This window comes from Coenobita brevimanus, chromosome 70 (genome assembly GCF_032717465.1).
Source record: "Coenobita brevimanus isolate Jiangsu-jjx chromosome 70, ASM3271746v2, whole genome shotgun sequence".
Classification (NCBI taxonomy): Eukaryota; Metazoa; Arthropoda; class Malacostraca; order Decapoda; family Coenobitidae; genus Coenobita; species Coenobita brevimanus.
This window is the reverse complement of record NC_137023.1, coordinates 40,957,434-40,974,613: the sequence shown is the minus strand read 5'-3', so window position 1 is coordinate 40,974,613 and position 17,180 is coordinate 40,957,434. Positions and strand designations below refer to the sequence as shown.

General features: G+C 42.0%; 1 protein-coding gene across 1 annotated transcript in view; it reads left to right on the top strand.

The window, feature by feature from the left end:
• Positions 1-1,494: 1,494 nt before the first annotated feature.
• DCTN4-p62 (dynactin subunit 4) overlaps positions 1,495-17,180 on the top strand; it is a 76,019-nt gene continuing 60,333 nt past the window's right edge. The window contains exons 1-3 of the mRNA XM_080277514.1: positions 1,495-1,627; positions 10,265-10,331; positions 13,832-14,010. Of these exons, the coding sequence (XP_080133640.1) occupies positions 1,495-1,627; positions 10,265-10,331; positions 13,832-14,010 (379 nt within the window). The remainder of the gene's footprint in view (positions 1,628-10,264; positions 10,332-13,831; positions 14,011-17,180) is intronic.

The window sequence follows — 17,180 nt, the reverse complement described above, 5'->3', positions numbered from 1 at the left end:
AAGTGTTGTTAAGAATTAAGTGTAATAGCACTTACTAGTGTGTATAGCTCCAGTGCTTGTGAGAACAGTGAATTTGAAAAGCATTAAGTGGAATTGTTTGGAAAATAAAGACAGTGAACTTTAAGCAGCCAGTGTTTATATTCGCCTCAGCTGATCTTGTCTGCTGTCCATCGAAAGGCTGACCATAGGAAGAACAACTCACTGGGCAACGTCCTTCCTGTACTGAACTACAGTACTGCTGTTGGAGCCTGTGGCAGTGTGGAGTGGGGACGTAACTACTTATACAAAAAGGTGGTGGGTTTTGCCAGACTTCTTCAGCAAATGGTTATATTCAGTCAGTGGTTAATCACTGTTCATAACTTTATTTCAACACTTACGCAAACTTCTTGAGTTCGTGATGATTAGTTCATATTAACAACCGTTCATATCCACAACTTGCCCGCCCCTATTTATATTGACACGCTACACCCTTAGGTCAGTGTTGCCAGTCGGCCAAATTTCCCTAGATGAGCTCTTGAAATTTCCCTTTTTGCCACGAAATTTTCCTAGCTCTACAGCGTGCTTATACAACAAGAGGGCCTTGCCACATATTTTCTTCAGCCAGTACAGTTGCATACAACAGCGACAATCGTGGGTATGGCTCCACTGAGTTTCGGGGGCAGTGACTGAGCTCTATAGTATGCAGGAGCTATCTCCGAAGCGAGCGTGTGACTTTGGCCGCCACATTGAAACACCTGCACTTGTAGCCTCCACCATTATAATGGAACTGGAACACTGTTTTCAGCTTGCTGTTTCTGTTTCACTGTTCCTTACATAAGCTGAGCAGTGGGCCATGTCACCATATTTTAGCTGCGCAGTGGACCATGGCACTATATTTTCTGCATTCATCGGCTGGTTTCGAAAGGCGCGGGCGTCGGGTGTGAAATGTGATGCATAAACATCATCAACACCTCCCCTGTCCCTGGCGGCGGGCACACAAACTACGCGGCTCTACCCAATATAATACCAATGAGCAAGCGTCTCCATACTATAGAGATCAGTGTGTGGGACCCTCCTGTATCTCTTTCAATCAGAATCTTCAGAAGGCCTTCCCTAGGTTCCATTTTCTTCCCCCTTTCCCTTTTCGGGTCATATTTCCATTAGACAGGGAAATTTCCCCGCATCTGGCAACCCTGCTAGTAAATTTGGAGCACTGAGCTTTGGCGGCTCTGCGTACATGTTCTTCTCTTTTGGGAAAGTTTCATTTGGTATTGGCACTAGCACGGCCATTAATACTATTAGTATTAGTATTAGCATTAGCAGCAACAGTAGTAGTACTATAAAATAGTAGTGTCAAACTTTATTTATTCATAAAAATTACATATAACAAATTATATTACATATTATTCCGCTGGCTTTAAGTGTTTGAGGTACACTTTCATCGAAATGAACATATTTTAGCCGAAAAGAAGGAACAACCCGAGATCGCCGAAAGACGTTGAGTCATATGTCAACATGGCGCACCTGTTTCAGGTGGATCGAGTAAAGCTCTTGTGTTCCTGCGGTATCCTCAAGCCCATCACTGCTATTTACCTGTGTCGTCACTGCCTGAAACTGAGATGTGGAAATTGTGTTTCTCACGAGGTAGGTATGCAACATGAGACATGAGAGTCTGGGTGGACAGGCAGAAGAGGGCGTGACGAAGACGTGTTAAATTTTACAATTCTTATTCTAAATTGCGTTTGAGGAGTCTCAAACACGTAATTATTGTGTGTGTATGTGTGAAGGGGAAGGAGTAGTTCAAATGGTACGACGACTGTCTGGAAGAGGTTCTTACCAAACCATCAGCTCTAATTAAGTCACAGCTTTGGTAATGTAAAAAAAAAAAAAAAAAAAAATTTACAAGTTGCCAATACGCAGTTCAGGAATTTTAGCACCATTAATGTATAGTATATGCCCTAAGGATCATAATGAACCCCCATAACCACATTCGGAAATTGATATTTTCAGAGATAATTTAAAGTTCCAAAAAATGCATACCTTGGATCTTGACTCACCCAATCCGTGTTAAAAACGCGTGTGTTCGTATGTGTGTTTCTCTTCCCTTTCACCGCGCATGCGTCTTGTAGGTCTGTATTACTCACTCATATGCCTACTTTAGGTCACATGATGGTTTTCTACCAATGAATTTGAACTGCGGTCTTTGATTCCTTGTGGATGGAAAATTCAAATCCTTCTCAGTATGGCCTCTGAAGAAGAAAAACGTGCTGTGTGTCCCGAGTATGATATTGATTATTTACAGGTAATTAAGCGTTTCCACTCGCAACCTGAGGAGGCTATGGAGTTTCTTAGAAGACACGGTGTATTACCTTCGGAAGTTTATTGCCCAGACTGTCAGGAACCGTGTAAATTTAGAAAAGACAGACATCAGTGGTACTGTGGTCGGTACAAAAAGCATGCAAAAACCAAGAAACAGGTACAGGATATGATCCTTAGGGAATATATTGTCCATTAATGGTGCTAAAGTTCCTGAATTGCATATTGGCAACTTGTAAAATAATACCGGCCTACCCCCGGAGGACGACAACGACCCAGATGACCCTCGTCCTGGACCATCGTATCTCTAGGGTAAGCATTCCCCTAGGATAGGTTAGGTATGTTGGGTTAGGTTTGATTAGGTTTAGTGTGTTTGGTGAGGTTACGTTACATCTGTTTGGTCAGGTTTCATTTGTTTCATTACTTTAACCGGTGGTGCAGTATATTTTTCTGGTGGTTCTTGATGCAATTTGAGTTGTTTTTTTACTTCATTTTTTTCAGAAATGCTTGATTTCACCTACTTGTCCAATCAAAGTTCATGATTGGAAAAAAGGGGAAATGAGGCATGTCCGACAAAAATGAAGGTCAGAAACATTCGAATCGCATCAAAACCTACTAGAAAAATATATTGCACTACCTTGGGGGTGTATTAGCAACCTGTAAAAATTTACCCCAAAAAATAGTAATGGATGCTATGGTGTATAGTCAGTCTATTTGCCATTTTGAATAACCATGGAATTTTTACATTTCCTCTTGGAAGCTCAATTCAGAAGTAGTGGAAGCAATGAAGATCAAGTTGGGAAAGGACCCAGTAATTGATGGAGTGTGTGGTGAAATGCTGAGGTATGGGGGTGAGATTGTTGTGGAGTGGATATGGAAGTTGTGTAGATTGACTTGGGAAGAGGGAAGGGATCCAGAGGACTGGAAATCAGGTATAATTGTTCCTTTATACAAAGGAAAGGGGGAGAGAGAAGTACACTATGTGGTAACCTTAGAGGTATTTGCCTTCTTAGTGTGACTGGTAAAATATATGGTAGAATACTCCTTGATAGGGTTAGGCATATGACAGAGGAGCTAGTTGGAGAAGAACAAGGGGGATTTAGGAAGGGAAAAGGGTGTGTTGATCAGATATTTGTTCTAAGATGTTTAGTGGAGAAGTATCTAGAGAAGGGAAAGAAAGTGTATGCTGCCTTCATGGACTTGGAGAAAGCTTATGACAGAAGAGATAGGTAAGGTATGTGGAAGGTATTAAGAATATATGGAGTGGAGGGGAAATTGTTGAATGCTGTGAAGAGTATGTACGAGGGAGCTAGGGCTATGATGCGAGTGGATGGTGAGCTGAGTGAGTTCTTTGATCTCAGTGTGGGACTGAAACAGGGTTGTGTGATGTCTCCATGGCTGTTTATTATATACATGGATGGGGTTGTAAAGGAGGTGCAAGGTAGGGCCGTGGATATGGGGGTGGCTCTGATGAATGAGGGTGAGATTTGGAAGATTCCGGTGTTGCTGTTTGCTGATGATACAGTATTGTTGAATGAAGATGAATGGGGGTTGCAAGGTTTGGTGAATGAATTTGGGACAGTATGTAGGAGGAGGAAGCTGAAAATTAATGTAAACAAAAGTAAAGTTATGGTGTTTGAGAGGAATGAAGTCACAGAATGTACAGTAAGGTTGGATGGTGAGGATATGGAGAATGTGAGTGCATTTAAGTACTTGGGTAGTGTGATGAGTAAAGATGGAACTTTGGGGGATGTAGTGCTTGAAAGGGTACCGGTACAGCAGGGAAGGAAGCTTGTTGGTTCACTGAAAGCAGTGATGAGAAATAGAGAGGTGAGTATGGAAGTTAAGAAGTCACTGCACGATAGAATTGTGATCCCTACCCTGAAGTATGGAAGCGAGGCATGGACCCTGCAAGAGGGGAACAAGTCAAGAGTGAGAGCAGTGGAAATGAGTTACTTGAGAGGAGCATGTGGAGTGACTTGGAGGGACAGGTTGACGAATGAAGTGAAGGAACGTTGTGGGGTGGATGTGGATGTGGTTGAGAAGATTAGGAGAAATACAGTGAGGTGGTTTGGACATGTGGAGAGAATGGAGAATGAAAGACTGACTAAGAGGGTGTATGTAGGTGAGGTGGAGGGAGGGGTAGACCGAGGATGAGGTGGAGGGATGGAGTTGAGAGGTATATGAGGGAGGGGAGGATGAGTTGGGGGGAGGGTAGTCAAATGGTGGGTGACAGAGCGACTTGGAGGTGTTTTGTGTGTGGTCACCCTTTGCGGGATTAGGGTGTCGGGCTATAGATAGATAAATAGCTCAATTCACTTCAATTCAATTGGTGTGTGAGAGTATTGTCTTTGCAATGGCATTCCCTAATGTGCTCTTATTCTTTCCTCTGTTTTCTTCTTACTACTTTCTTTCTTTCTTTCTACAGTCTTTTTTTTTTTCCATTTATGTTCCTGAACCCACATTTTCCAAAAATTTTATAATGTTCTCTTGTCAGGACACTAAAATATCATAATACACTATATAAGAGCCAGTAACGAATATATGTAATACTGTATAGAGGTTAGAAGAAACTCATGCCTAAGCGAGAGGGCCAGAGGAAACGGCAACGCACGTTCTTGTTAGGAATTTCACGCACAGCAAAATGTGATGCTGGATGGGAACTTACCACAGTCTTGGAAGGTTCCTTCCCACGTGCCTTAATGTGTGACACAACCAGTCCTATACGGGGGAAATGGGAGAGACAGGGCAGAAGGGGTTAGGAGAGACTAGAGACATGGTGAGGAGAGGCAGGAAGGAGTGCATGGGGCGAGCAAGCATAAAACGCTCTTGCCTCAGTACTGCTTTTGTGAAGATATTCACCTTTTGAAGAAATAAAACTGCAGTCAAACTCCAGACTCATCTTTATCTTTCTCCTGCCATCTACGACAAGTACAACATTCTGTCTTCTTAAAATCCACACAATTCAACACACTTCCAATAGTGTGGCGATGAGTACTTATACAGTATTTTCTTCTAACCTCTATATTACGTATACAATATACGTTATTAGCTATTATGTAGTGTGTTATGATATATTAGTGTCCTGACATTCTTTGTTTCTTCTATACTGCCATTGTTGTATAAAAATGTTCCTATAACTTGTTCCTCCTCTTCTTCATAAGGTTGTTGGAGTCTTGCATGTTTCTGTCTTTCTGCTGCATAGGCTGGACACATAATGAAGTGCTTCAGGTCTTCTCTTTTTTCTCCACACATATCACAATTTGTCTCTTCATTTTTAAACCTATTCCTCTCCTTCAAACTCAGGTTGTTTGTCCAACACTTAAACAATATTACTGAAGCTATTTTGTTATCAAACACCCTTTCTTTTCCCCTAGTATCTCTTCTCCATTCTTGATATATTTGCAAACTTGTTTTTTTTTCACTCATTTCTTGCCTCCACACTTCTGGATCCCATTGTCTCATTCTCTTTCTTTATTTCCTCACAAGTTGCATTACTTATACTTCCACTCTCCATTCCAACCCCTTTCAGATCTTTGATAAGCTCATGCAACCACATAGCTACTTTTCCCTTGCTCTCTCATTTCATCAGTTATACTCCTCATCAGTTCATTATTCTCACCTCTTAATATATTTTGGCTGAAGTATTTCCACTGCCCTTCCAGTATTCTTACCCTCATGCTTGTTGCTCCCATCTCTCCTCTCAGTGCAGCTCCCTGTACATATCCCTGACCTTTCAGAATTTGTCTATAGACACTATATTCTGTACTTTGTAGTTTATCTGTTTGCTGCTTTGTGGACCTAATCAGATTCATCCATCCACTAATCCATCACCCATTCCTGTGTCGCCCCATGAGGAGTGTAGGAACCCTGGGCTAGGCAAGTTGGACCTGACAGATTCACTCCGTATAACATTGATGGCAGAGCTGTGTTTTTTCAGTATATCTTTCCTGTTAACATTTTTTAACTACTTTGGGCTATAACTGAGTAGGCCATATTTGCCATCCTTCATGCCTTCATCATCATCTCATCCTTATGCACCATAAAACAGTTCTTACTATCATTGATTGCAATTCCAAGATAATGTAATTTATTTTTTGACTCTGCCTTATTCCCATAATCTCATCAAGTTTATTTTTCATATTAAATGTCAATATTTGGCTCTTCTGACTATTTATTTTTAGCCCACACTCTTCACAAACCTCTAAAACCTCCTGCATTACTTTTTCTGCATCCCCTATGCTCTATGATAGCAGTAATCCATCCTCTGCATAAAATAATGACAGTATCTTAAACCTTTCATCCTGGTAACCTTTACCCAAGGTTTCCAATCTTTCCATTATCTTGTATGTTACTGACTTGAAAATAGTTGTTGAACCTGTGCATCCCTGACGTATTTCACTCCCCATCCATCCATCCGTCATCCAATCCTTTGTTGCCCTATGAGGAGCCCGGAGCTAGGCAAGTTGGTCCTGACATTTAACCTGTTAACTGCTCATGGTGGTTTTTTGGAGGTGTCCATGGTGCGCAGACATAGGGGTAAAAATGAAATTTCCCAAAGGCCAAATTTTGTCTTAGGAATTGAGAGAACACATACCAAAGTACAGTATATAATAATGAAATATTAGCTCAATATTTACCTTGGTAAAGCCATGGATGAACATCGAAGTGCCTGATACCCTATTGGAATGTATGGTTTTTGTTTTCTTTTTTGGTTTTGGTTTTGGTTTCGGTTTTGAAGGCTCAAACAAACTTGCATGGGTTGGCCTTGGTCACCATGGCACGGTATTCAAAATTCACCTGTGCAGCCAGGGCTGTATTGAACAGTTGCACTCGGAACAGCTCGGGCTGTATAGAGCAGTTAACAGGTTAAGATGAGACTGACCAGCCTCACTCATCCCTAAGTGGCATTACATGAGCAATAAACCCCAACCATCCCTTCGATATAAACCTGCACTGGCTCAATCCGATTGGAGCACTTAATTACTTGCTAAACCACCAGGCGCCGTGATTTAGTTATATGGTTACCACCCAATGTAGTAAATGGTTTCCTGGTGTGTAGGAAACCATTTGGCCTGTCACTCAGTGTAGTCAGCCGTAGGCAGAAGGAGAAGAAGAGAATGAAGGAAAGAAAGAAGGAGGACTGTAAAGTTACCTGTAGGGAGAAGGAAGAAGAAAGAATGTTCCACTCGCTACTGGTATTATCACCTCCCTAATGTCTTCTGATCTTATCTTTGCTTTATCTCCTTCATACCTCTTTGTTGTTACTGTACTCCTATTATATGTGGATTCACTTTATTCTGCATTAGAATTTCTATAATTTTTGTGTGTGTCTTTCCTTTTACTAATCTTTTTCCAGTATTCTTTAAGCTGTGGGACCACCATATTGCTTTTTTTTTTTTTTTTTTTTTTTTTACCCATGTTTTTTATTTTTTTAATTAATGATTTTTAATTTATTTTTATTGATTTTGAGAATTTTGTCGTAGATGACTAGTACTCCTACATGAGTGTAAAGTCACAATATGGAACAAAATCAACAAAATTGATCAAAATATATTGTCTGAAGACAGGTCCAGAATCAAGTCCAAATAGAATGAAATACGTTAAAAGCCTACTCGAACTGAACCTAACCTATCATAGCCAAACTAAACCTAGCCTTTTACTAACTGGCCCCTACTGGTGTCATTAACCTGCCCAAACTAAACCTATTCTAGCAAGCTGCTGAAACCCTGAAAAGCAGCATACCTTAGGGAGAAGGCGTAGTTTAGGCCTCTTCAACCACCTCTTCAGTGCTGGGGATGGGAGCTATCGCAGACTGAAAGTTGCACATCACGATCAGAGAAATTCCTGGTACCATAGGCTACTTAAGAAACTACATCAAGTGACCGTCATCCACTCACTTGATGTTGTGCTGCTACTTCTTCCTTCACCTTTATCATTCTTTCTCCGTGTCTGCCCTCCTGATTTGGTATATCTCCCATCTTTCTCGTCACTTTTTAATAATCTTTTCTTTCCAGTGGCTTTACATTAAGTGGCAAGCTGAATGGTTTCCTGTAAGCCAGGAAACCATTTACAGTGTTGGATGGTAACCATATAGCCAACCCGTACATGTTCCCTATGTGTCAACAAGTGGGTTGGAGGAGGGTTAGTGCCCCTCTTTGTAAAATAACCAACTCAAAGTCAAACAGCCACCCCTTATGGGATTATAGCATCTGTCAGTAGATAGATAGAGTAGACACATGGATGATATTGAAACCTCCATCATATCATTTATTAAGGCTCCAACATGCCTGAGCATGTCAGTTGTCGTCACCTAATGGCAGCTTCCATGCTGCTCAATCTCTGGCAGCCTCCCAATTCAGTCCCTTATTCCTGAGGCCACACTCAATGACCTTGTCCCAGGCCTTTTTCGGTCTGCCTCTCGCAGCCCCACTCCCAGTGTTCACCCTTCTCACATTCTGAACTCAGTTGTCATCCTCCATCCTCTCCACATGCCCAAACCATCTCAGTCTGCCACTTCTCATCGCAGCACCACTACACTCTAGTCTCATCCTTCCTCTCAACTCTTCAGTCGCAAACCTAGCCCCTCCGGGCCTTGCATTCAAGGACACACTACACATTCATTTAATCATTGCCATTTCTGTATGTTTGAGCCTACGAATATCCTCTTCCCTTACTGCTGAGGTCTCATTACCATATAGCATTACACTCCAAACACATGCTGCATACAAAGATTCCTTAGCATGGAGGGAGAGCCCTCACAGTGTCTGGAGAGGCAACAGCTCCTTGAACCTCCTCCAGCCCCTCCTTACTCTAGCCACCTCCAGCACATAACATGTTCCCTAAATAACATAACTCTTCCACTCACTCAAGAGAGTCACCAGCAGGATCGAACCTTTCATGCCTGACAGTCTCTGTATGCTCTCCCCAACACACCACACACATGAAATCAGAATTATCTTCCTGTCTGCCCTTACTACCTCAACCTCTCCTATGCACCCACTCATCACAAGTACTGCACAAGATGGAGTTACTTCCCACATCCTTGTGGCAAATTGCAAATGGCCAATCTCCCTCTGCTTTGACAGTAATGCCACCAGCCCTGGATATTGTATCTGACAGTTATGAAGTACTATCACAAGCTTTAGTTTCTTTACCCCTCCTGACGATACCAAGGTCGAAGTCACAGTTGGAGACTGACCAGGCGAACAAACACAGACGGTTTACAGTGGTCAGATATGCTTCAGTACGACATAGTCATTCACTCGCTTGGACTCAGCATCTTTCACGCTGGCATGAATACTTATAACGAAGTCTAAAGGATGTTCGTATATCAACCTCTTGTTAACCACTGCCACTGTGAAATAAGCTTCTTGGTTCAAAAGTAGGATGCCGAAGACAGATGCTTTAGAGTATCAGACCGGAAATGTGTCGAAAGGGGACCTAGAACGATCTCGAGAATTATATGTAAACAGTAATGCATACACTGAAAGAAACGCGTGGGAATCACTTTACAAACAATAACTAATTCCATGTTGTTTATGGCGGTGTGAGATGAGGGTAATATTGTGGGAAGAGAGCCTCACCAAATTCCATGATGCAATAACTGACTACTATGGACCGGCTAATGTTCGAATGCATGGCTTGTCTCCAGCCTGGACTTAGACTCTGCTCTCGCTAGGGGGGTAAAGAAACTAATGCTCGTGATAGTACAAGTGGAGAAGTGTCTTTGCCTTTCTGCAGGCTGTCCACATTTGCATTCACTTCGTCATATCACATTGCATGCATCTTTCTTCATGCTTCATACCTAAGCTTTCATATAGCTTACCAATTCTTATCTTTTTAATATTTTTTTCTAGTCTGACACACTTTAGGGCAGACAGCTGGCAGCTACTAGCACTTTTCATGAGGTATTGTAATGTACCATGTTGATACTGTTATTTCATGTGTTTTGTACTTTATCAGGTAGACACCCTCTTCTGCCCCAACTGTTTGGAGAATATGCCATCGACTGAGGCTCGGCTGAAGAAGAACAGGTAAGCTCATCATTTGTTTTCACTGAGGTTTTGGTAAAGGTTGTCTATCTGTCTATTGTCAGATGCCTTAATCCAGCAAGGGGTGGCCATCACCTGTCCCCTACCATTTCGCTGCCCTCCTTCCAACTTACACCCTCCTCTCTCATATACCTCTCTGTTTCTTCCCTCCATCTCTTACTAGTCCTGCCCCTCTCTCCCCCCCTCCACCTCATCCACATACACTCTTCTAGTTAGTTTCTCGCTCTCCATCCTCTCCACATGACCAAACTACCTCAGTGTATTTCTCCTAATGGTTTTGGTAAAGTCATCATCATCATCATCATGATCCGGACCTCCTTTCCCACCCAAGGGCAGGGTGACGCAAAGTACTGTGATGAAATTCTAGTACAGTAGTGTGATCCGCTTCAGATCATAAATAATTTCTAAGCTGAATAAAAGTATGTGATGGTATCCACAATACAGTTGAAAAGTATTCATCATAGTCATTAGGTCATGTTATTATTCTAAAGCGTACAGGTATGTATTGTATGGTATATGAACAAATGGTACAATATAACTGTATTGTAGCTACAGCTACCACAAATTGACTTAGGACCTCCCCCCACAAGGTATTAAAAAACACAGAAAGCATAGTATAATACAATGTTTGTTCATGAAATGCCATTCATTAATATGAAATCATGTTTCCCTTGTTTTTCAGAGCCAGTTGGATGTGTTTTGGCATGGAATCACTTAGATCTCTAAAGTAATCCAAGGACATTTCTTTGCACCAAACATTTGTCAGTTTAGTCGAGGTTTTTTTTTTTTTTTTTTTTTTTTTTTTTTTTTTAATGCGAGGAAGAAGGAGCCAAAGGCCATGAGCCCGCAGTAACAGTTCCCTCCAAGAGAAAAACAAAATACAATAGAGAGCCAAATTCAAGATCCGATCATTTTGAGATGCCTGGACACACTGCGTTTGAAAGACTGGAGATCATAGGCAGCAGGAAATACAGACAGAGGGAGACAGTTCCAGAGTTGACCTGTTGCATAAATGAAAGACTGGGAGTAACAGTTAACTCTTGCATTAGAGAGTTGGACAGAAAAGGGATGAGAGTTTGCTGCTAAATGGGTGCTACGCGCCCGTCGTAGAGATGGAGGAATGCAAGCAGACAGTTCAGAGGAGCAGTGACCATTAAAGTAGCGATAGAAAAGAGATAAAGATGCAACAGTGCGGCGAAGAGACAGAGGTTGAAGGGAGTCAGTAAGAGGAGGAGAGTTAATGAGACGAAAAGCCTTTGACTCCACCCTATTGAGAAGAGCTGTATGTGGGGAGCCTCCCCACACATGAAAGTTGTACTCCACACAGGGGCGGATAAAACCCCTGTATAGAGTCAACAATTGTGCAGGGGTAAAGAAAGAGCAGAGTTGGCTTAGCACACCCAATCTCTTGGAAGCAGATTTTACAAGAGATGTAATATGATCTTTCCAAGATAAGTCCCGAGTAAATGAAACCCCAAGCATGTTCAAGGTTGTCCAGATTGGGTGACTTCTTCTTTGCCATGATTTTCTTCATCTTTGCCCAGCAATTTTCTATCAGATTTAGATCTGGACTGTTGCCAGGCCAGTCGAGGACCTCAATCCGATTATCCTGAAGCCATTTTGTCACCTTTCTTGACTCGTGACATGGAGCTGAATCATGCATGAAAAGTCGCACCCATGAATAATAAAAAAGTTTAACAAATAATCTATCAGAACTTGAATGTACCGGCCACCATTCATCATCAAGTTCTTAGGAAGAAAGTAGAGGCCTCCCCTTCCCATTTCACCTGAGAAACCCCCATACCATTACTGATTGTGGGTGCTTAACAGTCAGCATCGTGCAAGCAGGGTCATATCGACTATGGAAGGCAGGGCGACGAACATTGGCAGAAAGCACCTGGAACACTTGAAATGTGCTTTCATTAGAAAACATAACTTTTCTTCTCTCATCCAATGTCCAGTGTGCATACTTCTTGGCAAACTGAATGCGCTGCTTCTTCATGCGGTCAGTGAGAAGTGGTTTCTTGGCTGCAGTGCGGCTTGGCAAACCCAGCTCCTTCTGCAAGCGGTGTTGGATAGTTCGAACTGGCCGTTTGGTAACAGCTAGGGATGCATTCTCTTCAATTTTGCTGCTGTCAGTCGAGGATTCTTGATTACTTCCCTCTTCAGAAGCATATCCCTATCTCTGGAAGTTGTTCTCTTCTTTCCATTGCCATGCTTGTGCTCTGGTACGACATTAGGTGGCAGGCCGTGCACTGCAGCAAGAATCTTCATGATGGTCAACATCGCGTGTCCAGTATGTTCACAAATCGTGTTGATAGGGACATTATCCTTCCTCCATGCAATGATACGGACCCTCTCATCCCTTGAGCAGTACTTTCCAGGCATGACAACTCGACTCTAGGAAAGTAACAGGGCAAACAGTATTGCATATGAAAAAAGAAGGAGGTGCAAGCTCAGAGCGACGGGAACATATACTCCAACTCGTGCTTCTGGACAAGCACTGACATGCTGAGTGTTTCACCACCTCACGCCAACACCAGAGGAGTTGCCAGTTACTTCTTGCCCAAGAAATTCACTTGGTAGAGGTGGAAACGCAAAGCAAAGACGGACAACTCTCCCCTAGCAATTCTGTGTGTAGGTCATAAGTCAATTTGCAGTGGGTGTAAGTGTATTATGGCACAATTTAATCTAAAGTTTGAATGTCAGTTTCATGATTATTTAAGTTTCCTGATTATTTAGCTATTGTATAAATATTTTTGCAGCCATATATTGAGGACACTACTGAAATATATAAGTATTTGTGCAACTGTATGTTATACAGTGTACTGTAATGTAATACAGTATAATGTTTCAGTACAGTAGTAATACTGTAGCTGGGTGTAGCTGAGATTTGTGCCATATATCCAATTATGGTAATTTAGAAGTCATCCATAGAGTAAGAGAAGGATCATCAGACTTGTCTTGTATTATATGGCTGATGTATAGTAATGTTCTGTAAGTGGGAACCATTATCCACTCACTTGATGTAGTGCTGCCTACTTCATCTTTCACCTTTATCATTCGTTTTCTGTGTCTGCCCTCCTGTCTTCCTGTTTCTTGTATCTTTCCTGTCACATTTTGTTATTTTTCTTTCCTTTTCAGGTGGCTTTACATCGAGTGACAAGTCTAATGGTTTCTTGTAAGCCAGGAAGCCATTTACAGTATTAGGTGGTAACCATATAACCAATCCACACGTGTTCCCTGCGTGCCAGCAAATGGGTTGGTGGAGGGCTAATGCCTCTCTTCATAAAACAACTAACTTGGGAACAGCCACCCTTAATGGGATTATGGTGTCTGGCTATAGATAGATAGAAGCAACTCACTGAGACTAGATCTAAGTTTGACACAACTAGAAAGATTTAAAAAGATGTAAAAAGGCACATCATAATCATTGAAAACCATCTGAATGGGTACTAATATTATTTGATGCATACGTACAGGTGTGGGAATTGTTTTGACTGCCCTAGCTGTAGCCACACCCTGGTGACCAGAGCCACTAGTGTGCAGACCACTGCTCCGGATGACCCCAGCAAGACCCTGGCCCGAAAGGTCTACTACCTTGCCTGTACTCGCTGCCGCTGGACCTCCAGGGATGTTGGACTTAAAGATCAGACTGTTGGTATGTTGGCTGAACCTTGAATTGCAAACAAAACACTTTGTATGTGTGGACCCAAAGCTGAAACTTTTTAGTGTATTACTATGATGTAGTACTGCCTACTTCTCCCTTAGCCTTTATCATTCTTTTTCTGTGCCTGCCCTCCTCTCTTCCTATTTCTCCCATCTTTCCTGTCTTTACTTATTGCTTTTCTTTCCATTACAGGAGGCTTTACATTGAGTGACAAGCCAAATGGTTTCCTGTAAGCCAAGAAACCATTTACAACGCTGGGTGGTAACCATATGACCAAACCATACGTACTCCCTACGTGTCAGGTGGGATGGTGGAGGGTTAGTGCCCCTCCCTGTAAAACAAATAACTCAGAGTCAAATGGCCACCCCGTACGGGATTTTGGCGTCCGGCAATAGATAGATAGATAGACAATATAGTAAAAATGTAAAATTAGTTGCCAGGTGGTTGTTGTTCTTATTGTCATGTTTATCATTGATGTCACCATTCCTGTCATGTGTTGGCTCATTAAAGGACAGTACAGTAGACCCTTGTTGTATGGTGAACTGGTATGCAACGATTTGCTTACGTGGTGATGAAAATTTAGGACCTTTATATCAAAAATATATATACGGTATATACAGTAATCTTTCCAATATCCGACGTAATACAGCCAAAGGCATGTCCGGAGAATGGGTTCATCCGGTTACTGGGCCTGAGGCTTCTGGACAGGTACTTATGGACCTTAAGCCAGCCTAACTCAGAAAACCACCTACATACCTCCCTACCGGACATGCATAGCACCTATTTAAGACCCTATTCACATAAATAAGGGACACAAAGCATGAAATAAATGAAATGGCACCAGAGAATGAGGATTTAGAGGTGAGTATGGAAAATAACTGTTGACAACCTACTGACACTTGCTAACAGACATGAAAATCACCTTTTTAAGAACCTGTGCACACATAAAGGGACACAAAGCATGAAATAAATGAAATGGAACCAGAGAATGAGGATTTAGAGGTGAGTATGGAAAATATTTAGCAATTGACAGCATACAGTCATTACTCGTTTTACGATGGGGTTATGTCGGGTCATACCTCATCATATACCGATTTTATCGTAAATCAGTAGATTGAAACCCATTATAAAAAGGGGGTTACACTCAACTTCCCAAAGTCACCTAACCAAGACTGAACCATAAATGACAACCCATCTTCATTCCTTCCTGTGTTGGTCCAAGTCGTCGTCCCCCCCCCCCTCGAGGGTGGGGGACAGCCTGTGCTTACAGGCACTAGTGGTCAGCCTCTGAGTCAGACAGGAACAGGTTAGGGCGAGGGGAATCCGGCCCATACCTGCACCAACCTTAGCACTGGGACCGATACCTGCACCAACCATAGCACTGGGGCCTACACTGGCACACCTTACCACTGGGCACGCTAATCCACAGTAATCCCTCAATTCATGCGAACTTTTTTCACGCAATTTCGGTTATCCACGAATTTTTCTTACAATAATTAAAACAAAATTATAGTATTCAGATAAATAATTTTAATATATGAGAGAAATAAATAAAATATAAAAATGCCTATCCGCTGCCAGTGCGCATATGTGTGTGTGTGTGTGTGTGTGTGTGTGTGTGTGTGTGTGTGTGTGTGTGTGTGCGCATTTGTGGGTGGGAGGTCAGTCTAGCCTGCCACACACCACACAGTCAGTTTGAATCTGACGGTCGAACCGTGCGTGACTGGCGAATCGTGGTATATTTTTCAGCCTTCCAGTGATTGCTTGCCTTGTTTGTCAACAAGGGGCCTAAGCGTGGTGCTGGTGATGCATGTGGTAACACACCAAAGCAGACTTGTAAAGTGATGTCGCCGACAGAGAAAGTTAAAGTGTTGGACAAACTTAAGGAAGGAATGTCGGCGACAATTCGCCGTCAGGACGATTCCCCGTCATTTATTTACAGACCAATTTATTTAGCACATCCAGTACACTAGTTTTTTACTTATATGAGTTATAAAATCCCCAGAAAATAAGTTATTAAAGTATTAAATAATCAATAATAAGTATAATTATAGAATGACGGGATTCATCCAGGGTGCTAATTGTTCTGATGGGGAATCGTACATGTTTTGATGGTGAATTGACTTTACGGGGAATTGTCTCAGAACTGTATGTTTGGGGTGAATGAGTCAACTGTTCGTACAATAAAGAAGGCAGAACGTAGCATACGGGAGGCAGGGATAGCTAGTGCACCAGACTGTGCTTGTCAGTTTTCAGTAAGTGTTAGGGATTATTGTACTGTAGTATGATGTTTGGCTAAGAGGTGACGATAACAGGGGGACACACACGAACAAGTTGAAAAGACAGGGCTTTGAAGGGGACCTGAACCATAACAATGCGCTGCATGCCGGGGTCGCCATCTTGCTTGAGACAAGTGACGGTCACCTTGCATGTGCCTGGTGCTTCCCGATGGCAAAATCGTTATAGCGAGAAATTTATCGTAAATTGGATTTTGGGGTGGAACTTTGTTATGAAGATTACCCCACCTCTAAGGCCCTGACGATGGTGAAAATGCTCTTGAAGCACGTACAGTAATCCAGTGTTGTGCTGCACTTATTCCTTAGCACTGTGAATTATGATTGTTTAATCTTTTCATGTCTCAAGTAGGTCCCAAGGTCACATTTGACAGACGCATATTTTTTTTTTTTTTTTTTTTTTAAGGTTTGCAAATAAAAGAAATATATAATTCATGCACAATGAGTAATACACATCTGCCTATAAAACATTAGAGCTTTACTCACCACACAAGTGCTGCAAAAATGATGGGAAGTTGCGTAGCAAGTGGTGTATGGTAGCGTGGTGAGTATTGCCATCTCGTTGGGTAGATGATTTCTTGGTGGGTAGGCGACATGATTGCATTGTTTGTTTCCATGTTTTTCCATAAATAACAGTTCAGTAATATATGTACGTTATACTGTATCTCACGTGATTTGTGAATGATTCTTGAGATGTTTTCTTTACAAACAACACAAACTAAACTGGTACAAGATCCTTATAAAACTATCACTTACTAGTTACTGCTGACTAATTTATTTTACTTTGCGCTTATTTTGCTTAGTACTGTCCAAGGCTGCGGGGGTGAAAACATTGGGGTAAACCCACGAGCTTGCCTTTTGTATGTA